This window comes from Alosa pseudoharengus, unplaced genomic scaffold, assembly GCF_046254945.1.
Source record: "Alosa pseudoharengus isolate Yale_2024_CS ecotype anadromous, Long Island Sound unplaced genomic scaffold, YU_APseudo_1.1 YU_APseudo_1.1_scf_5, whole genome shotgun sequence".
NCBI lineage: Eukaryota > Metazoa > Chordata > Actinopteri > Clupeiformes > Clupeidae > Alosa > Alosa pseudoharengus.
This window is the reverse complement of record NW_027468837.1, coordinates 20056168-20078593: the sequence shown is the minus strand read 5'-3', so window position 1 is coordinate 20078593 and position 22426 is coordinate 20056168. Positions and strand designations below refer to the sequence as shown.

At 44.1% G+C, this 22426-nt stretch overlaps 1 protein-coding gene across 2 annotated transcripts; it reads left to right on the top strand.

Annotated features, from left to right (window-relative positions):
• The first annotated feature begins 3253 nt into the window (after positions 1 to 3253).
• On the top strand, positions 3254 to 21519 carry slc41a1 (solute carrier family 41 member 1). 2 transcript variants are annotated; one of them, XM_076267663.1, is made up of 12 exons: positions 3254 to 3448; positions 4390 to 4582; positions 4805 to 5478; positions 9764 to 9871; positions 13557 to 13628; positions 14234 to 14378; positions 14741 to 14887; positions 16226 to 16373; positions 16691 to 16770; positions 17078 to 17212; positions 17498 to 17646; positions 17915 to 21519. In XM_076267663.1, the coding sequence occupies exons 3-12, from the start codon at positions 5020 to 5022 to the stop codon at positions 18098 to 18100; spliced, it is 1629 nt and encodes a 542-aa protein (XP_076123778.1). In that variant the 5' UTR covers positions 3254 to 3448; positions 4390 to 4582; positions 4805 to 5019; the 3' UTR covers positions 18101 to 21519. The 2 variants fall into 2 exon arrangements, with proteins under 2 accessions (XP_076123778.1, XP_076123777.1); XM_076267662.1 differs by having other exon boundaries at positions 4390 to 5478.
• The last annotated feature ends 907 nt before the right edge of the window (positions 21520 to 22426 follow it).

Here is a 22426-nt window from a genome sequence, read left to right as displayed (position 1 = left end):
AAAAGAGAATGAAGAGACCTAAATCAAAACTATGAACTATGAAGCTATTATGAATGACAACATAACTAGCTGCTTTTTGTTATATAATACAGTGACATTATGAGTAACAATATGTTACCAGTGCACAGGTCTTGAACCGGAAAGCAGGTCAGAACATTATGTAATTTCAATGTACTATTTCTGTTGGCCTGCTGTTGTCCCTAAATGTAAACTCTCTGAACTTGATTCCTCAAGCAAAGTCCAAGGGGAGGTGAGAGGCTATGAGGAAAGATTGGTTTTCAATGTACGTTGGTTTAGATGAACATTTGGCTCCTCAATAAAACATTGACTGGGTTTGTCAGGTTAATTGTTGAGACTTGTTACCCATGAATGTGGTTTTGTACATGGTCTTGGTATTTCCCTCTGAGATTTCTGTGGAACTTCCTACTACTATATTAGCTTTTCCTCTTAATTGTCTCATTGTCTTATTGTCTGATTCCAGAATTTCGTCGAATAAGTGAGAGGGAATTCAATTCAAGGCTACTATGAGTGCTTAGATGGACTTACACACTCATCAATGATTTTACACAGACATTTTACACCTATATAACAGTCAGCTGAAGTGAGGATTTGAAACAGAGGGTCTCCCAAAGTTATGGTGGCTAAAATGGGCTTGTTTGGGCCTCTCTTCCCTATTCAGCAGAGTGAGTTGAGGAGGTGCTAACCATTCATAGTGACTCAGGATCAGTTTTCGTCCAACTGAACATTCTTCAGGGAGAAAAGAGCTCCAGGGAAAGAACTGGCAAAGGCTGCTCTCCGGGTTGCCAAGGAGAGAGTGGCTGTCGTGAAGCAGTTGTCATGGCAAGATTTGTTTGGTCTCCCATCCACACTACCCTGTGCCACCTCACTTCCTGGTAGAAAATCATTAAAGTTGTACACCTCCACTAGACAATGAACCACTGAGCAAAGGGTTTGTCATCAACAGTTGGTTTAATCCTTGAGTTATCGTGACCTCAATTCTGATTAAATTATTTGTGGATATCCTTCTGAGATCATCTGAGAATTGAAACGAAAAAAAAAAACTGTGTGATGTTGGCACACATCTCCTGAATAGGGGGGGTCAGACGTCTGACAGGCTCAGTTTTGAAGGTCAACATTTTCCATTTAGTCTTTTAGCTTTGTTGATTCTTGGATTATATTACAACTTCAACATTATATTACAACAACTCCCTTGTTGAATAGGATGACTGAGTGCTAGTGCACTGAAGTGTAAAAAAGTTTATGAGATTTTACAAACAAGGTTTGGGAGAACTATTGTAAGAAAATGTCTGATTATAACACATCAGCACATGGGATGGTATAGATCTACTGTATGTAATTCCTTAGCTCATGAAATAACCATCACTTCACAAAACATTTCTGCTATCTATTTCAGAAGCATGCTGCCAGGGACAAGCTTTCCAATATCAGTCAATGACATTCTGTAGTGACCACTTCCACAAGCCAGTGGAATAATGCTAGCCTAGCACTAGCAAGGCATTTTCAATGAAGTCGTCACTGGGATATGTTGGCTGTTGCCTGACCACTTAAGGTTGCTTGAACCTCATGAACATTTTTCACGATACTGCCTGTCTTTTGCCAGGACGTAGTCGTGGATATCTAGAAGCCGAGCTAAGATCTGATACAGAGATAGGCTATGGCTCAAATATGTTTAATATATCCACTGATGTGTGTACAATGAAGTGGGCTGTGGAATTAAGACCATTTTTTTAAATGTCACAAAGAACGATCAATAATAGAAGTGAAACACCAGTTTCAATCATCGAATGGATCATTACTATAATTGATATAATGATCTTCCTTGTCATTTTCCATGTTAATGAGATGGAACTGAAACACTTGAAAATTCAGCTGTTGGCCCCAGCTGTGGCACAACTGGCTGGGGCACCTGCACCGGATGCCGGCGACCCGGGTTCGATTCCCACCCTGTGGTCCTTTCCGGATCCCACCCCTGCTCTCTCTCCCATTTGCTTCCTGTCACTCTCCACTGTCCTATCATTAAAGGCATAAAAAGTCCAAAAAAAAAAAAAGAAAATTCAGCTGTCAAATCATTTTTGATTAAACTACTACTACTTAAATACTCCCTTACAGATTTCACTTTGTATTATCATTATGGTGTTTCATTATTGTGAATGTGCTGGTCCTAAAATATTTTGGTGGTAGAAACTTCAAAATGAACACAATGATATTATTTTGCAATGCATACTACTTCGTTTTGATCATTTTGAGAAGGGTGAGCCTGAAAACACAAATGTTAGTTGCATTGATTGCTTATTGTGTCTACAAGACAGAAGGAACCTTCACTGTTTAACATTTACAGTATGCCCATATACATGTCTGATTTTCTATTTTCAGCTAGTATCTGCCAAAAGCGTAACAGCTGCAGTTCATACTCTTTAGAATAAGAAATGAATGAACTTTCATTCACATACGCACACTCAAACTTTAAACATTACAAGCCTCCCCAGTGGAACTTGATCTGCTGTAATCTGTGGCTACAGACACCAGTTTATAATTGTGCTTCTCTTCTGTTCTGTGGGTTGTTCATGTTTCATGTTCGTATCCATTTCGAATTAATATGAATGAGAAGTTTCCGTTTTGTACTATTAAAATTGACAGTTATTGGGAGATGAATAGGCTACTGTATTCAGCGAGGATATACCAGAGCCGCTCCGGGATATACCATAGGCCTGTATTATGCATTGTAAATTCTAAACTGAACACTATTCCATAGTCCGACTGTCATAGTCGTTCTATGGTCGCCTATGACAGATGTCAGGCCTACATGTATTGACGTTCCATGTATTGACCTTAAAATGCAGTGTTAAGCTAATTAAATTATTGTCACCATAGATATAGGTCTATCTATGATTGTCACTTACTAGGCTACAAAAAATGGTGACTGCCGGTGATATTTGTAATGCCGGTGACATTTGTAATATGGGTAACCTTATTAACGCACATCTCCGGCTCTGCTATTTTGCACTATGTTAAATATTTTGCACTAACTACAAACATCATTAAACTCCAAAGTCACCTAGTCAGGTAAACCGTGTAAGTGAGTAGCTGAGCCAATCGGTGGTGCTAAGCTATTGGTTTTAATGTAGGCTACTGCAGCGCGCGTCAGCTATGCTCCCGCCTTGTCACTTCCTGCTCGCGCGAGTAATATAGATGCGCAAGACTCGCGGAATGTCAAATGGAACAATGTAACGGACCGGAGTGTGAGCCTTAACCGGGGGTTACTTATTAATCCATGTCCAGGCCATAGCCCTACTTAAGGGTTGGAAAACGGTAATTCAAGCCCAAGAAACAAGCGGCCATAATTTGGGAAGGTAATAATAAGTGGTTCGCATAGAGGAATTCTACCGTAGCCGTGCGGCAGCTCCTCGAATTTCAGCAATTTCCTAAGGTAGGCTACTAGTTGACTTCATAGCTTAAACCTACCTGCCAAAGCAAACATCATCAAGCAGTCTTTTTTTGCATTTCATTTAGCAAATTGGTCTCTCCGCTGGTATTGCTCGTGCTCTTCCTTGAGCGTAATTTCAAAGCTGCATGTCAGCTTGTTTGAAAATTCAGATAAATGGGTAGCGAAAGCCATAATGTGATGTACTTTATGTCTGGCTCCGTGTTAGTAAACAAAACGCATTCGTTATTAGGTTCTTCTGATTGTATTGAATCATTTTACATTTTAACGGAAAGTAGTTTTAAATTACTCGTGTTAGGCTTCTGAATGTGGCATTACTTTGGTTATTGCATCAGTCATCAGAATTACTTACTCAGTATACATTCGTTTTATTCGTTTTTAGAAAAAACAGTTGTTTCGGGTTTTACTGAAGTAACCATCTGTAGAGCAAATTTACGTCGCTCACTGCTCAGTATATGATCTGACTACCAAGTAGGGGGATTGTTGTACTGTGGAGGTAATGAGCAAATTGACGCTGAAGCGTATCCTTTGCGGATGTCCTTACAATTATGTAGAAATCACTGCGGATGTTTCCCATTTCTGGGAGGGGTGGTATATATTTATAGTCATAGGAAGCTAGTAAGGTATAATGTGCAATTTATAGATCAGTCTGGCTAGAGCGCGCAATACAGTCAACAATCAGTCAGAAAAGACGTGGGCGAGTTTACAACTTTTTATATACACCCAACATGACCTTCCAGCATACACTAAGTGTAGTGTAAGCAGCAAGTGTTAGTGTTTTGACTGCAGTCTTCTCATAGGCCTACCTGCTGCGCGAGATGTAATGCTAATCTCTCTGGAAAGTCTTTAATAAGACATTTCCAGTACATTGTCAGATCGCGTGGACTTAATTCCTTTTAAATTTATTTTGTAATTGCTCTTTGCAGGTGACTTGGAACAGCTCGACCTTATCACACGCTGTAACTCTATACTGGACTCCTCCGGACCTTTAAATACACCTCCAAAAACTTATTTACCACGTGGTGTAAAGTGAGAAGCTTCCAACCCGGGACAACTGACGAGGGCTGGTTTGAAAGAACAAGTGAAATCTTCTCGTGATAAGACGGAACGGGACATTAGGTGAACTGACACGAACGTACATTCAGTGTGTATCTTTAGAAGATCCTGACGGTTTCACAACCAGATGCCGTCGAAGTCAGCAGCAATCTAGTTTGCTTCTGGTTCGCTACGGACAAGTTTTCAGTTTTCGCATATGAAAATAATTAAGTGTTGTTTTACTCATTTGAACTAGATACAAGCGTGTTGAATGGGGTCTATCATTTGTATGCTACCTAAGTACAGGCAAGATCTCTCACGAGCCTGGAGCACGGGGATGCACCTGCCTTTCTTATCCGACCTCTAAGAGTGGTACGCCTCTCCGGATCTCACTGGGTCGTCAGTTTACACCATCTTTAATGGGATAAGTAAACTTTTGACAAATCAAACCCCAGCCCGAAAAGAGGTATCTGCTCTCGGACCGATTTTCTTTTCTCATTAGAATATCACCAACATTCCGCATGGTACTTTGGTCGAAAGAACAAGACAAACTGTCCGAAATGTCCACCGGTGCGATAGAGATGAAGAAGGAAGCGGTGGCACCGGCATATCACCACTCGAACGGGTCGGTGCACCCGGTCATCCTGTCGGAGAGCACCCAGGACCCGCAGCAGGAGGCAGGGGAGTATGAGCTCACTGAGGTGACTTCTTTCACGGACCGGGGCGACCAGGAGAGCGACCGGTCCGAGATGGTGGTCATTGACTGTCGGGCTAACGCCAAGGGGCAGCGGGAGGAAGACGCGCTCCTGGAGAACGCCAGCCAAAGCAACGAGAGTGACGACACCAGTACGGACCAAAGCCCCGTGCCACCACCTCCGCTTAAAGAGACGTCCTTCTCCATTGGACTTCAGGTCGTCTTCCCATTCCTGCTGGCCGGGTTTGGAACAGTGGCGGCGGGCATGGTGTTGGACATGGTGCAGGTTAGTGTTAAAAGTATTTCCGTGCTAAAAATGGATGAAATTACTCCTTGAGCGGTGTCAAAAGATATAGATGGCAGATAGCAGATGTGCCACAATCTACCATCAGCTATCCACTCAATGGCCACAATATGTTAAATTATGTTTATTAAGAAGGCAGCATTTTCTCTATCTTTGCCATAGGCTGATGGTATGTACAGGTTTCCTGTATTGTCACGTGCATCTGGTGCTTGCATCACGTGAGCTGAGTTGGTGCTACTCTGAGTATGGTCTGACACTAGATGCCCGTCAAAGTGTTTACATAACACTTCATCCCAAAGATGCCTACAGCACGTGATGCAGGCCTTAAATTAATTTACACTATAGCTTGACCATTTGTGTCCTTTTACCCATCTACAGCTTAATATGTAGTGGATGGTCTTTTTAGGGGTTTTTTTCTCAGGATAATTTTTATTCTTCCCATCCTCACAATTGCACATGTTGATTGTATTCACTGGAACCTGTCTATAACCCCAATGAACCCTTTCCACAGCCCAGTAATGATAAAGCTCACCTAGTGAACTGAAACACACTATCACTGTCCAGGGACGGAATCAAATGAAGCCATGGTGAGGGGCTGAAACTTAAGTCTGAGCCTTGGCTGTTTTGTAGGGAGCTTCTGGGAATGGTGCCATGCACTCACACCACGCACAAACACACACACACACACACACACACACACACACACACACACACACACACAGGCGCGCACACACAAACACACACACACACACAGACAGGACTATCTACCTCCATGCAAAAGTAAACTGGCCTGGACCCTGTAGTCTGGTCTGATCTGGTCTGGTTGTCTTGCTCGGTGACAAACAGTCTCAGAGCTGCGAGGGCTGTGGAGAGAGGTATTTTGGAAAGTTGTAATTACTGTCAGGCTCGCCTCTTTCCTGTTGACTATGCCGTCGTCTCTGTACAGTATGTGTGTGTTTGTGCAGTCTCCCCGTTTAAAAATAACGACCGCAGCCTGGGCGACAGGTCATATATTTTGTTAAGGTCAGTCTTCGATGAAGATAAAGTCCGAGGTGTCTGGTTGCTGGGAAACAGTGACATTTCAGGCTGGCAAACTGGCAAGTCCCTGATCTTCACTGTTACCAATTTGTTTTCATGAGACTGGAGAGAGTACTATGGTGGTGGAAGTACGCAACTTCTCTGTTTGTAATGTTCATCATCAGAACCCTTTCTCCTTAGTGAAGATCATAGTGTAAGCTGCTTTAGATTAGACAGCTCTAGGAACTATTGCACGCCCTTCTACAGTAATCTCCCTCATCCTTCCAATACAGTATGTCCCTCTGGAACTCTCCATCAGTTATAGTGGAAGTGTGCATTGGCACTGAGAGGCCTTCTAGATGATCACAGTCTAATGAGAAGTGTGTTAATGACACTGGCCATTAGACCGTTTCTGTGAGGGTCAGCAAGATGGACCTAAGGGTTGTCCAGCTTTCTGGCCTTTTTTTTCTCTGTCACTCTGTCTTTAACACTGTCTTTCACTCTCTCTCTCTCTCTCTCTCTCTCTCTTTCGTACTATCTTGCTTACTATCTTGCTCTATGTATCTCTCTGAGTCACCTGTTCTATTCAGTGGCTCTTACTGAGTGATTTCAGTAATAAAGCCACATCGAAGTTCATTGGAAATTTCACTGGTTTCTATGTCTGTCACTTGTATTCATTTCTCCTAGCATTCACTATTGTGTTTCTTAAGTGTATAAAGTGCCTGTGTTAGGCTAGATGGATGCCGCTGTTTCTGATTTAACCCATTTACTCCTGAAATGCTTGCTAAAAACGCCTATAGAATCCTATGGCATTCTAGACTAAATAACCTTATTTCCTAAGCGTTTTCTGAAAAAATACTAAGAATTGTCAACGTCTACCAAATCCTTAATATCTAAGCCTCTGTACACCTAGAAACATGAAATAAAAAGCATGCTGCGCTACGCAGCAACCAGCGGGAGAGTCAATGTTGCGCTATGCAGCAACAGGAGGGAGATAGAATGTTGCGTTGTGCAGCATCCAGCAAGGTAGTGTTGGGTGTGTTGTGTTTGTTTGTGTGTGAGTGCGTGCAGTTGAGGTAAGACACATTCACATTCATAAAACCTACAAGTTATGCACGTGAGGTGACGCAGGAATTTGCTTGCTTGAAAAGTTCGAAAGGCTCCACCCTGTCTCCTCACATGCTGTGCCTGGTGCATCTGCATCATGATCTCTGAAACTCAGCAGCTGTTGCCTTGCTGTCTGCATTCATATCTTGAGGCGTCTTATGGAGAGTAGAAGGTCAGACCTGTTTGTATGTCAGATGTTGGGGAAAAAAGTATTTCTTTTGCTGGCAGGAAAACAAAGGCCTGCCACTAGACTCGCTCCCCACACACACACACACACACACCCCCCACAGGAAGCCATCTTGGGTTCACCACATCCAGGTTCCCTTTTACAGGAAACATGCGTGGGTCACTGCTGAGAAACCAGCTCCCAACTTGTTGGATTTGGAGACTACCAGTGAAGTGTTATTTATTTTAGGCAAAGTCGTAGTTCCTGTATGTGGAAATGAAACAGTGAGCTATAACTTTGCTAACTTTGCGTTGTGTGCATCTGTGCATGGTCAAGATGTAAAACTGATTTATTAAAGCAAAACTACTTAATCAAATAGAAGTGAATCACAAAAAGACTTGTTGTTTTTGTCTTTCCGACATGCCTTGTGGTCTTAGGATGTCGTGAGTTCACAGTGATCATCAGGGCGTCATGCCTGACAGTGAAAGTCTACTACAGTAAAGGGGAATGGTTGAGGAGAAGGGGTGTCCTCCCCCATTTGGTTATGACCATATAAGATGTGCCTCAGAGACATGGGGGAGGGGAGGGGGGTGCAGAGTGTACCAGCATTACACAACTGTGCAACCAGAGACCCCCCATCTGCATGCCAGACCCGGGGGCTGCAAAGAGGTGGGTTCGGGGAACTGAGGAGTTGGAGGCATTGGCTAAATGAAGGCACAGCTCCATGGAAACGACATCATATATCTGCACGGAAGGGGTGTGTGTATGTGTGTGAGCGTTGTGGTGGCGGGGTGGGTGTTCAATGTGCAGGAGTTGCTTTAGACTTGGATTGTGACAGGGGGGTTGCTTTAGACCCTGGAAACTAAAGACTTTGTGGACAAGTGCCAAGCTGGACGACTGCCCAGTGCATTTTGGTTGGTAGCCACTGTCCTGGAAAAAAAAACGTTTTTGAAACATGAAAGGCTAAAGAATGCTGTTGAAACACGCTACCACCGGAGTCAACCCTATCCAGAACCCCTCACTCACATCTCTTGCTAGCACTGCCTGTTTTAGGGAGAGTTTTTTTGGTATATTTGTCTCTGAGGTGAGACTATCCTCTACTCCCCATTAAATATATAGCTTCGACTGGCCATCATTGATTTACACAGGCCGGTGTCAACACTGGAACTGCGGTGCAGCATTGGCACCAGCTTTGAAGATAAGCACTTTTTACTCTATATCAGTTTATCCCCTTTCTCTCTCTCCCCCTCTCTTTCTTTCCTCCTTTCCCCCTTTCTCTCCCTCCATGACCCTAATGGGAAAAATGTACAATCATTATTCTAGCTATCACTGTGCAGTCATAAGCTTTTCATTTTTGACAGTAGGCTCAAAATGAATGCTTGACCAGTTGCTGTGACTGACCATTTTGTAGCACTGCCAGACACAGTGTAATGAGTCTGTTTTTTTTTGTAGCCAAAGCAAAGGTGTTGTTAGTCCCTCAACCCCCGGCTAAAGCGCCTCACGTCTGGCTTTGCTCAAGTTAATATCTTTGGTCATTAAGGTCTTCATTAAGCAGGTCATTAAGAAATGATTTCCAATATTATTCCACCAGCCTGGCTGGCTGGACCTTGCCTAATGTGACTCACTCTCGTGGATGGAGAAAGAGGTCAGTGATGTCGTTAGGCACAGGACGTTCAAGACTCTCCGCTCAGCAGAGGCTTTTAAGAACATCGGCCCCAGCTGAGGTCGGCTCCGGTTACAGCGCCTGAGTCGATATGGAGAGGCAGAAGCTGCCGAAGGTCAGAGTCCTGCTGCATCCTCAATGGTGCCTCCATCTATCAGGGGAGAACAAAAGACAACACTGATTCCCTGAGCCTATTCTCATCTAACTCCAGATAGCCCAGTGTGAAGTGAACTGAAGTGTTGAGTAGGCTAACCGTTGTCCATGGTCTCTCTCCCTCTCTCTCTCTCCCTCCAACCCCACATCCTGACCCCCAGCATTGGACGGTGTTCACTGAGGTGAGTGAGGTCTTCATCCTGGTGCCAGCACTCCTCGGGCTGAAAGGCAACCTTGAGATGACCCTCGCCTCCAGGCTGTCCACTGCGGTGAGTAAACATGTCGTGCTGCAGGAGGCTGTTGGGTGACCAGTGCTCCTTCATGAAAATCACAACAGTGACAAACAAACACTAAAAAGAAAACAAACATATGCCTTTCCCTGTGGCAGTAAGTTGGTTTACATAAGTACATGTGATGTAAATATGCCAGCTAACCACAAGGACGGTTTAGTGTCTCTACTAGCCTTGGTCAAGAATCGTTTAACCTCCCACACTACAAATACACCCTAAGCATTCCACGAACAAGCCTTTTGAAATTGTTTGACATGATAGTTCACTAATCTTCTATGTGATAGTTCTTTATCTTCTATGTGACTTCTTACCTGATAATCATTGTTCTAAACTAGATTAGTTGCTTTAGTAAATTACTGAACTGCTTCTCCTAAATTCGTCATGAGCTTTATGTCACGGCACACTGCTCATTGGCCTAGCATTAATTCAGAGTTGCACATACGTTTTTAGAGATCCATTGATTTAACATCAAATTATGATGGCTTAAAATACCGAAGAATGTTAAACAATGAGATTGGCTATTTATTACTTATTTTCCACAGCCAGAACCTCCTGTCTGCCATCCCTTGTAAATCAACCCTGACTTGGGGGCTACATTTTTTTTCAGATTGTAGCTTATTATCAGCAGATTAGGACCACGGGAAGGTCCAAGTGCTCTCATTATGAGCAAAGCTGGTCCACCGCTGTGTGGGGATTGAGTTCACATGACAACATTTTGACAAGTTTTTTTCCCTCTGCGTCTGCTCTGTTTCCTCACAGAAACGATCCTGTACTCAGATGTTTGTCTGTCCTCCATTTCTTTCACTCACTTTTCTCTTTTGATCATAAAAAAACACTTGTGGTCTGGTGTGTTTACTTTTTTGTACAGTACTTATAGTTGTGGGAATGCTTGAATAGCAGCATTCATTTTGGGGTGCTTTCATCTTTACCATTTGGAAGTTAAAGTACAATGAGGTGCCTCAACCACACAGTATTATGTAGGAATATTGCAATACCACTAAGTTCACTGTAGACACAAAACAATTCACAGCATTTTCCCCCCTCACAAAGACATTCCCATTATAGACTGTCTCAAACCTGGATTATATGTTTAGAGTGTGGGAGACACCACTAGTTGCAGCAGCAAGCCATGCAATGCAAACATCAGGGTTCATTTAGGGCGTCTGGGTGATTTTGAAACTCATTCCGCCTTGACCTTCACACAGTGCATACATTGATATGCACGCTGCAAATCTATGAAGTAAATTTCTCGAAGAAAGCTTAAAAGAATGGCTCTGGCATCTGCCATTATTAGCATGTCTTTAGGATCCTGCTGTACTCTGCATGCCCCACATGGCCAAGCTCTGTGTCTGAGTGCCATGCCTTATTAATGAGGCCGGCCAGAGCGCTGGGCCCTTATGATAATGCTGTCATGCCTGGCTAATCGACTTCCAATAAGTCAGAGGTTGTGTGGTCAGTCTGCTCCACTTCAGTCTGCTCCACTCCCTGAAGTACTTTTATCTGACATGCAGTCATGCTGCCCCAGAGAGAGAGAGAGACCTCTGTGACCCAGCCCAGGCTACAGGCAAGGCCAACTGTGGCAGCCACAGGAGAGAGAGAGAGAGAGTGAAAGAACGTGACCTAGAGAGAGAGAGAGAGAGAGAGAGACAGAGAATGCTAGACCAGCCTTATCAGTGTGGATTTGCGTAATCACCACTCTACCACCACTCACCCCCAGCACCAGCGGACCCTCCCCTCGCTCTTGTGTGCGCAGTGGTGACACACAAACGTTTCTCTTATCTCCAGCGCCTGTCCTCTCCATGTGGGCCAGGGGCAGGCCGACTCGGTCCTCATGACTGCTCTGCTGCTCTCTGTGCTGCCGTCACTGCTGCTTTTGAAACAGTGCACTCCGCCTCCCTGTAATCTGAGTAACCGTCGGCCCTGGTGGAGCGTGCTGACTCCAGACCAGCCGGTAAATTGAGCGCTGCATCTGTTGCCACACTCGCTGCCAGCAAGGGAACAGCCGCCATGACTGGCCTGTCAGAGTCAGTGCAGAGAGGCCAGCAGGCTGCTGGCACCTACCTAAAACAAAGCTCACTCCCACACACAAACACACAGACAAACACACACACACACACAAACACACACACATACACACACATACACACACACACACACACACACACACACACACATACACATACATACACTACACATGCACTTTACCACACACAATGTCACACTTGCACACACACACTCACACACAGTTCCCCTTGCTTGTCCCTGCATTGGCAAGCATGTTTGTGCTGTAGTGCTGCCATTCATGAACTGCAAGTGATCCAAATCTTTTTTTCCCTACTGAAGGACAAAGATACTGCAGACCATTGCAACTATTCCCAGCTCACCTTCAGGCTTGGGACGTTGCCATTTTAAAAACTGCATAAACAAATTCACCAGTGCAGTAAGTATTTGGGGATTCACACAAATTTAGCATCCATTTTTACGGTCTCATAATTAAGCTAGGAGTTGAAGGACTCCTAGCTAAACCTTGTGTCCTTGGCAGTGTTAGTGTTGTCACTAGCAGTCCACAGTTTGTGCAGCAGAGGCTGTTGTAATGGCGGGGCGAGTCTCAGGGCACAGAGTCTCGCGGCAGTAGAGGCAGCAGCTCAGTGCGGTCTGGCGCAGCGTCAGCTTGGGGCCTCAGATGTATTCTCCCGGCGTACCGCAGCGATTGTGCTCCCTTCGCCATTCACACCAGCAGTGGTCTGTGCTGTGGCGATTGTACTGCCTCTCCCATTCGCACCAGCAGTGGTCTGTTTCCACCCACGCGCCCCCCTCTGCACTGTGGCTTCACTCACTCAGTGCCTCAGCCACACACATAAATATACTCACCCACATCCACAAGACCTCCCTTTCTCTTTGGTCGATATGCTCTTTCTGTCTCTCTCTCTTTCTTTGTCTGTCCTTCTCTCGTTCTCTCTCTCTCTGTCTCACTGTCTCAATCTCAATCTTACAAACACTCACCCCCCATACACACACACATTTGAAATTATTTTGAGTCATCATGTACTTCTCTAAATAATGGAATTTTAGAAAGTCAAAAATAGGTGACTAAAAAAAAAAAAGCAATACAGGCCCAACTGCATGACAAACTGTGGTCCAGGCCTTCTCCACTCGACTGGGCATGCATGGGGTTGCTTTGGGATGGTACTGTTCAGGTATGCTGCCCTGTCCCCTCCCCACCCCAGCCCACCCAACCCCCAGCCGGCACAGAGGGCTCCTCTGTCAGGCCCGAGCCTCTCCACTCGACTGCAGCGTCTGTTCTGAGAGATGAGATGAGTGCTGTGCCAAGGGCAGGGGGGACATGTGTGTCCACTGGATCAAACGCGCCTTTGTTCCACGCACTACAGGGTTTTGTTCCGCCTGATCCTCGGGTCGAAAGGCGCCAGCAAAGCACTACATATTCAGATTGTGCCGCGAGAAAAAAAAATGGTTAAAGAAAATTCAGCTCATAAAGTGACCAAATGGGGCTCAATTAACTAAAAAAACCATAAAGCCAGGAAAAGCAGCTGTATTAATATTCTGTGCACACTCCCTACTAAAAGAACCGAGATGATTCACAAGGGAGCCTATAATGGTTGGTCTTGTAAATAGACTCACTTCCTGTGCTTATGTGTCTCTCCAGGCTAATATTGGGCAGATGGATACAGCTCAGGACAAGTGGAAGATGATCATGGGAAATCTGGCCCTCATTCAGGTACATTCTATTTCTATTTCAACGATCTAGTGAGGTTGTTGAGGTCAGTGCCGTAAAAATGCCACGTGTTTGTATGTTTCTGGCTCGGGTTTTAACTGTATATTTAGATTAGATTTAATTGTATAATGATGTTATGTAAGATTAGTTGAGCCCTTGCTCCTCTAAGCATCCCCCTCAAAATTAAATAGTCCAGCTGCAGAGCAAACACGAAGAGGTCCTTTCTCTGACTAATCTGACCTGCCCTCGGTCACAGACTTTGGACTGTGGGTGGATGGAGGTTTTTGAGGAATGCAGGAGTGATCAGTAATCAGTAATCATGCTTTTGTCTGTTCCATAGTGTCAGTTTCAGCTCCTTGTCATTAAGGAGAAAATAACCATAGCATATGCCATTTGTTACAGTAAGACACAAACAAATGTACTGATATTATTTAATGCATGAGCACATTTTATTTATTTCTGTGCCAGAACAGCACAGTAGGACTGAATGGCACATATTGGTCAGAGCATCTAAAAGCCTCTAAAAACCTCTGAATGCCACACCACATAAGGTCCATAAGGTTCTGTGGACAGGTCAGTGAGTTTTGTTTGTTTGTTTGCCCTCGCAGGTCCAGGCCACTGTTGTGGGCTTCCTGGCCTCCATCGCGGCCGTGATCTTTGGCTGGATCCCAGAGGGTCAGTTCAAGATGGGCCATGCTGTGCTCCTGTGCGCCAGCAGTGTTGCCACAGCCTTCATCGCCTCTCTGCTGCTAGGTGAGAGGTCGCGCCAATACAACTGCTGAACGTACTCCCAGCACATACCCATAGAAAACAAAGCCATCACCCAACACTCGACAAACTAAGCTGTGTGCTCTTGGCAAAGCTTCCCTGTTATTGATTGATGGTTCCATACATAAGTGTACACTCCACATTCTCTCTCTTTGAACATGCACGCACACACACACACACACACACACACACACACACACATACACACACACACACACACACACATATGTATTTATAATCCAACCATCTCTATACATAAGCTTAGGTAATCAGTCTCATGATGTATAGTCACACCTCTAGTTATACTTAGTACAGGGCCCTTCATATCCCCTCCCATCTGTCCACAGGCCTGATTATGATTGGCGTGATCATCGGCTCCAGGAAGGTGGGCATCAACCCGGACAACGTGGCCACGCCCATCGCTGCCAGCCTGGGTGACCTCATCACACTGGCACTGCTGGCAGGCATCAGCACGGGGCTGTACAAGGAGCTAGGTAAACACTACTGCATGGCTCTGTTATGCATGTTATTACGGTACTATTTTAGCCATTAATTATTAACCGTCCATCAGTGTACCTTCCTGTTGTTAACACCAGTGAGTAATGCTAGGCTAAGCCTGTTTGTACACATGTTGCACTGATGATTACACTGTTTTTGGATATTAGCTGTTGTCTTATTTATGACTCATGTTGTCAGCTGTCAGAATACTGAAAGCCATTAATGTTTTTTTTTGTTTTTTTTTATCAGCAGTAAGGCAGTGAGTGATCGTTTGTGCCAAGAGTGTTATCAGCCTAGACAGATGGAGGGAAAAAGACACATGTGATGTGTCTTCAAACCTGATGTGTCCTTATGCTCACAGCTAAAGCGGCAGCAGCTTTGTTTTGGATGCACTTTCAGTACGCACAGTGGTGGTGTTGATACCCATAGGCTCTCCCTGCAGCTTCTGATTACAGTAGTCTGCGTATTTTAAACGTCTGCTCGTCCTAGATGCCTCAGTAGCCATCTGGCTGCCTCCCACCACACTGCAGCATCTCACCATGGTAATAAACCAGCCCAAGTATACGGTACAGCCAGGGAGTTTGTGCCTGTCAAATCAAGGCATAAATCTTTCTGTATTGTGAATCCCCTGATGTCGTAGAGGGCCATGTCTGGGGATGAGTGTAGCCACTCTGTCTGTGTGGCACTAAGTAACAGACTAGACCCAGACAAGACCGGTTATGATTAAGATGTTTACACTTGATATATGTGTGGTGCCGTAATTTTGTTTGTTCCTTTGCGTGGGAGTCAGTACCAGACACTGGTGAGACAATCCCTCATGTGGCGTACTGCAGTGGTCCACAGACCATGCCCTGCATGGGGCTATTGTTAGCTGAGCGATTGCGCCTAGCAACCACACCTTGGTCTGCTGTGGCAGGTCCATTCGCATCACTGGCACACCGCAGTGAGTCTCTCCACATGGGAATGTTTATGGCAAGAATAGCGACCACCTTTCTGTCCCCCCCCCTCCTATCAAACTCACATTCCGTGGGCAAATGTAGGCATTTTTGGTGTTTATGTGTTTACTAGAGGTTAACCCCAGAAAAATCTCCCAGCATTCCCTCGCGACTGTTTGAGATGGTTGCGGCCTGACATTGTGGGAAGCGTAGAGGAGTATTACACACTTCCGCCTGCCTCTGTCACAGCCGTGGTTTTGAAACCAAATGTGTTGTGACGCTTCAGTGACCTACTGACCTCGAATCCCAGTCCCCCTTCACCCACTGAGATTTCTGTCTCTGTGTCCTGTCCTGCCTTCTCTCACACCATGGTTTCCTCTCGTGTCTCCCTCTCTGCAGACTCTAACGACTATGCCAACCCGTTGGTGTGTGCCTTCTTTGTGGCTCTCACTCCCATCTGGGTGCTGATCGCCCGCCGGATCCCATCAACCAAAGAGGTGCTGTACTCGGGCTGGGAGCCTGTCATCATCGCCATGGCCATCAGCAGGTGGGCAGCAGCAACACATGGCCCTCCTTGTCTATCAATGCTTTTCTGTTGCAGCATTCATAGTGTTACATTTACATTTAAATTTACATTTGGAAGACACTTTTTACACAATTATCAATTATTATTAGATAGATAGATAGATCGGTAGATAGATAGATACTTTATTAATCCCAAAATACATTTTGTTTGTAGTTTTTTAAAGGCATGATCTACATGCCACTCTTGCCCTCTTACTCTGTACAAGTTTTTTTGGAATTGCTTCACAACCATAACACATGGTCCAGTGTTGACACCTGTCCTGTCTGTTTGTCCTGCAGTGTTGGGGGGCTCATCCTGGATAAAACAGTTTCCAACCCAAACTTTGCTGGCATGGCCGTCTTCACCCCCGTCATCAATGGTGAGAGAGGAATCTCTCTAACTTAAATCTGCCTTCTCAAGGAACACTTGTTGAATTTGCTAAATATGGCAAATCAAAACATGGACCATTTGAGTTACAGTACGAACAATGCTATAGTATGGTGTCATCACCATCACTACTCTCCCACGCGATAGATTAGTGTCTTTGTTACAAACATGTTTAGGTAGCATACTGATCTTTCTGTTGCTGTCTCTCACTCTGTCTCTCTCACACACTCACTCTCTCTCTTTGTCTCTCACTCTCTCTCTCTTTCTCTCTCTCTCTCTTCTCCCTATCTTGATGGCAGGTGTGGGAGGTAACCTGGTGGCTGTTCAGGCCAGCCGGATCTCCACCTACCTGCACATGAATGGGCTGCCTATGGGAGAGCCTAACCCTACGCCAAACAAATGCCCCACACCCTGCACTACTTACTTTGGTTCAGGTGAGTCACCACACATACAGCCATTATCAATGATGACCAGATTTGTCTTGAAAAAGAACATGACAATTACAAGGGATTACCCTGTTTGTTACAATGCAATGCCATTATGTAGTTGTAAAGGAAAGGTGAAAAGCATGGGATAGTCTGACATTTTGGCAACAAAAACCTTATCAGACATTTGGTCCTGAGGACATGCAAACTTGTGATATGAATCTGTATTAATCAAGAATATGTCTTATCCTCCAAATGAATGATATCATTCCATGTTCTCTGTCTCTGTCTCAGGTGTGAACTCTCGGTCAGCCCGAGTGCTTTTCCTGTTAGTGGCCCCGGGTCACCTTGTCTTCCTTTACACCATCAACACCATGCAGGGTGGACACACCACCCTCACCCCCATATTTATTTGTTTCTATCTGGCCGCAGCTCTCCTGCAGGTAAGACCTCACCTGAATCATCACACCTGAGTCACACACCAAGATGCCTCTGTGCTTAGTTTCTGTACCTCAAACTCTAAAAATAGTAATTTATTGACTCTGAAAAAAAATACATTCCATTGCATAGTGATCAATTTCAGTATCACTGATATTCTAACAATAGAAAATTAATGTTAATAAATGATAGAAAATGTTAATAAAAAGCCTCTACAGCGAATGCATCTTCAAAAGAGTTCTTAAAGGATTTTTTCTCAAAATTCTCCCTCAGGTGTCGATCCTGCTTTATCTGGCAAACTGGATGGTGCAGTGGATGTGGGGGCGGGGGATGGACCCTGATAACTTCTCCATTCCATACCTGACGGCACTGGGCGACCTGCTGGGAACCGGCCTCCTGGCCCTCTGCTTCCACATCTTGTGGCTGATCGGGGACCGGGACACTGACGTGGGCGACTGAAAGGCTCTGAAGCCTTTACCCGCGTGCCCACATCTCCTCCCCACCACAGTGCCAGTCAAAAAAAAACAACCCTCCACTACAAGAAAAAAAATACATGCTACACATGTTGATGTTGAAATTGTTGTTGCTGACTTGGAGGTTCCTCATTATTTTTCAATGGGGACACCTCCTCCCCTTTGGCCTACAGGTCGTTAATGTAAAGTATATGATCAAGTTGCACTTAAAGTTTTAGCAAATATATTTAAAAAGCAAAAAAACGCAAACTTAGAATGCAAATCACCAAGTGCTCTGTGTGTGCGGAAATGTACAGTAAATGAGTATTTAATACACTAAAAGAATGTTTATAAGAGAAGGAAGCGCAAGCTCCAGTTTTCCCACGGAACACTGTCAATACTCCCAACGGAACACTGTCAATACTCCCAAATGAAAGCAAAAAAAATTTCTGGACCAGAATGAAGTGTAGTAGATAACCTCTCTTTTGCCAGAGGTATGTGTTTGTGTTCCTTTGTACATTTTAATTCCCCCACCCCATTTTGCCTCACCCGCCCCTCGCTACACCTGGTGTCTCTCTCAGGAGACGGGAGAGCATTGCACAGAGGCTACCACACACTGACCCCTGGTCACAAAGGTCACTCACTGTAAAGGTCAGAGAGCCTTGGCCCTCATGCGCATAATGTGTGACCGCCATCCCAGTCCCAAACTCCCTCTCAGTCTTAAAGAACTCCTTTGTTCCCTCTTTAAATCCTGTTGGACCGGAGCTCGTGGTTTTCATGTTTATTTCATCGTTATTTTTCCGTAACATTTCTGTGTTTACTGACCACAGTTAACGTAAATATTGGCATAGAACTGGGTGGCTCCTCCTTAACTATGCATGCACAAACACTGTCCTGTGACTGGTTAGATAGAGCTGATTGTGCTGACTAGTTGCAAGACATGTGTGCTGTGCTATTGGCCGTTGTTTATGCGGTCTTCCCATACCGCTCATAGTTTTTTATATGGCTAGATAATGGAATCAGAAGGACAGTGTGTTTTCTGAGTGTAGAAATGAAGATGACTTGCACCCAATTTCTCCCTCTGTAACTCCTCCCACTTAGGATGAAAGCCTCATGAGCGATTTTCAAAATGGCCACCGACTGAGAATAGTTTATGGATAAAACTCCCTTTAATCGCCTAGTTTTAAAGGAAAAAAAAAAAAAAAACTACCAGCAACACTAATGTACATTTGCTTTTATGACAACACTTAGTGGTGGACTTTTTTTCAAGATGATTTCGGAGGTAGAAGCTGACTAAGATTTTGCTAGGACTGGCTATAAGGGCTACACATTAAGGTGTCTGTCTGCTCTCCAACACACCAAGGAAGATGTGTCTCTTGGGCAGAGCTGTCTGACTGAAGACCACGGGATCATGCAAAAGATGTCCAAAATCTCCCCTCTAGGGTACTCAGGCTGCCACAATACCCACTGTAGTTAGACGCTCATGTAGAGCATGGCTCACAAAGAACATTTAACAAAGCTACATGAAGGCATGGCTGAAATAAAAAACTTGGAATTTTTGTTTAAAAAAAAAAAAAAAAAAGCATGAAGCGACTGGAACTGAATATATTTACCTCTGTACCAGACCCCCCTGGGGGAATTAAATCAATAATCAAACAACAACAAAAACAAACAAAAAAACTATAACTATGATAACCCATAACACTCACCAATGCACTCTGTTGCAGCAGCTACTGATAACAACGCAGATGAATGCAATTAGTGTTTAGTTCCTTTAAAATGCAACTGACCACTAACCATTGTTAACGGCTGGCATTGTACTAATATGAGCCTTTAAGTCTTATACAGCAGTCGTGGCAGTTTTTGCTGCTGTTTTACAGTAAAATGCATTTCTCCAGTCCATGGAGGCTCATCTGTTTTATGTAAACCTGTGGGGTCCACCTGATAATGCTGTGCAGGGCACATGAATTGCATTGATTGATGATGATTTTTTTTCTTTTTTTTGTTTTGTCCAAATACTTTCCCCGACGTGTAATTGTGGATGGCATAGCATTTTTTCAGAATTGCTTTTCAAAGACATTGTTTTTTCCCCCTTATGTCTTTTTCCTTTGCTGTCATCGGTTTCTTGAATTGTTTATTCTACGCTGGTCAGACGTCAGTGAGCGTATCACTGACTTGTGGCAAGCTGAGGTGAGACCACTGCTGTGCTAAACGTACTGTAATCCTGTGGCCACCAGAGGGCATTGTGGGAATCTCAAAAGGCACAGCCCAGAGGATGGCCACCAGGTGGCAAACACAGGAGTATGCGTGCCTCCACACATCCTGAGTCTGTGCTAGTCTCTTTTCCTCGGTGCAACTCACCTGTTGCCATGACACCACTGCCTGGCAGCGAACACTCACCTGTTGCCATGGCGCTGCTGTCTGGCTGTGAATAATTCTTCAGGGTGTGGGCCGCTTTGTTTTATTTATTTTTTAGATGTATACAAAGCGAAGTTGTATATAATATATATATTTATTCTATAAATAAGTTGTCTATTTTTCATTTTATTTTGTCTGTCTTTCAGCTCATGTTTGTTTTGTTTTGGGCCAGTAGACATACTTTGTTTGCCCCCTTTAAGAAAACATGGCAAACCTAACAAACATATCAGACATGTGGTGCCTAATATCTGACAGAAACCTCACATTTACAACTGTAGAACTATGCCTTAACAAAATCACCGGCAAGGTTTTAAACAAAAGGAAAAGTAGTTTTAAGAGCTTTTATCAAATTTTTTTTTTTTTTTTTCGTTTTGTCTTTTTTAATTCTGTGAATTGATTTTTATGTTGTAATGATTACATTTTACTCCTGGAAAGGCACAACTGTGCAAAAAAAGAGACAAGACTGTTGTGTAACTGTCTGCATAGGGTGGTGGTGTGCTAGCATGTGGCTCTGAGCATGGGACAAGTGAGCAGTTACAGACTGAAGACACAAATCAAACCATGGCTACCTTCACTAGATCTTATAAAGGACAAAAAACAAGACACAATCCAACACAGATCTTAATGGCAATTTCTTTAAGTAAAAAAATCCCTATTTGGCATGGATTGTATGCCAAACAAACTCAAATCCACCCTTCACTTGTTAGCAGAAGGCTAAATATCAATACAGCTGTTACTCTCCTGTTGCCGTGTGCAGACAGATCACTAGTTCAAGGCTGTCTGGGGGTAAAGCTATCTATGTCAGATCATATGTATTGGGCCTGTGCTCTTGGTTTGAACTATAGGATAGGTTGAAGGCTCAACACAATGCCACCATATTACTGCTGTACCATCACCACTACCACCATCCTGTCTCTCTTCTGCTGTAATGGGGATTCAAACAGTGGTACTTGTAAATTTGCTGGAATAAAAAAATAAAAATAAAGAAAATCTATTATTTCGTACCAACCTGGTGTTAAAGTGTTTTCATGGGATAGTGTCATGTCTCATAAGAAGGGTCACCTCAAGTGAAAGAAATGTCCTTAATCAGAGGCCTTTGCATGTATTTGTGTGTATTGTGTGTGTGTGTGGGGGGGGTTGTTAGTTTTACCTGCCTCATCCAGGTATGTTGGTTCTCAATAGTCATCGTTCCTTTCATCACATTACCACATTGCACAGCCATACATATCGGATTGGATAAGAGGCCTTTCTTACTGTAAGTCCGAGTGCAGTGGCAGACAGCACTTTACAAACACTAATCCCCTCAGCCATTGTCAGCAGAGGGTGATTCGGCACAGGTAGGACCTTGGCTCCTCCCTGAGGAGGAGATGGTATGGAGCACAGGAGATAGGGACCTATCTGAGTAGCTCTGATTGAATGATTGACTGTAAATAAATAAAATAAATAAATGTGTGCCTGTAAATTGTTTTCTAAGTGTAGAACATAATAAAGCTTGGTTACACTTTGCTTGAAAGTTTCGACATAAGAGTGACATGACACTGTCATGAACTTGTCATAAAACAAGTCATAAACATTTATGACATAAAGCTTCTGTTATTATGACCGCCGCGCAGCGAAGCGGTGGTCATATAGGTTTAGTCAGATTTTTTTGTTCTTTTTTTTTTTTTTTTTCTTTTTAGCATGTCCAAATTTCCGTCAAGGATTCCCGGGACACTGTAAGACCAGGGTACACGAAACTTGGTGGGCATGTAACCCCACATGGATAGCATGGAACCTCCTTTTTTCGTTTTGATCTGTAGCCCCTCCGCTGGACTGGACCCCCCGAAAGGAGGGTAGGGCAGACACAGTTTTCTGTGAATCTTGAGAACCGTAGGGTTTTGGAGGACCATTTATTTTGTATGTTGATCTCAAAGGG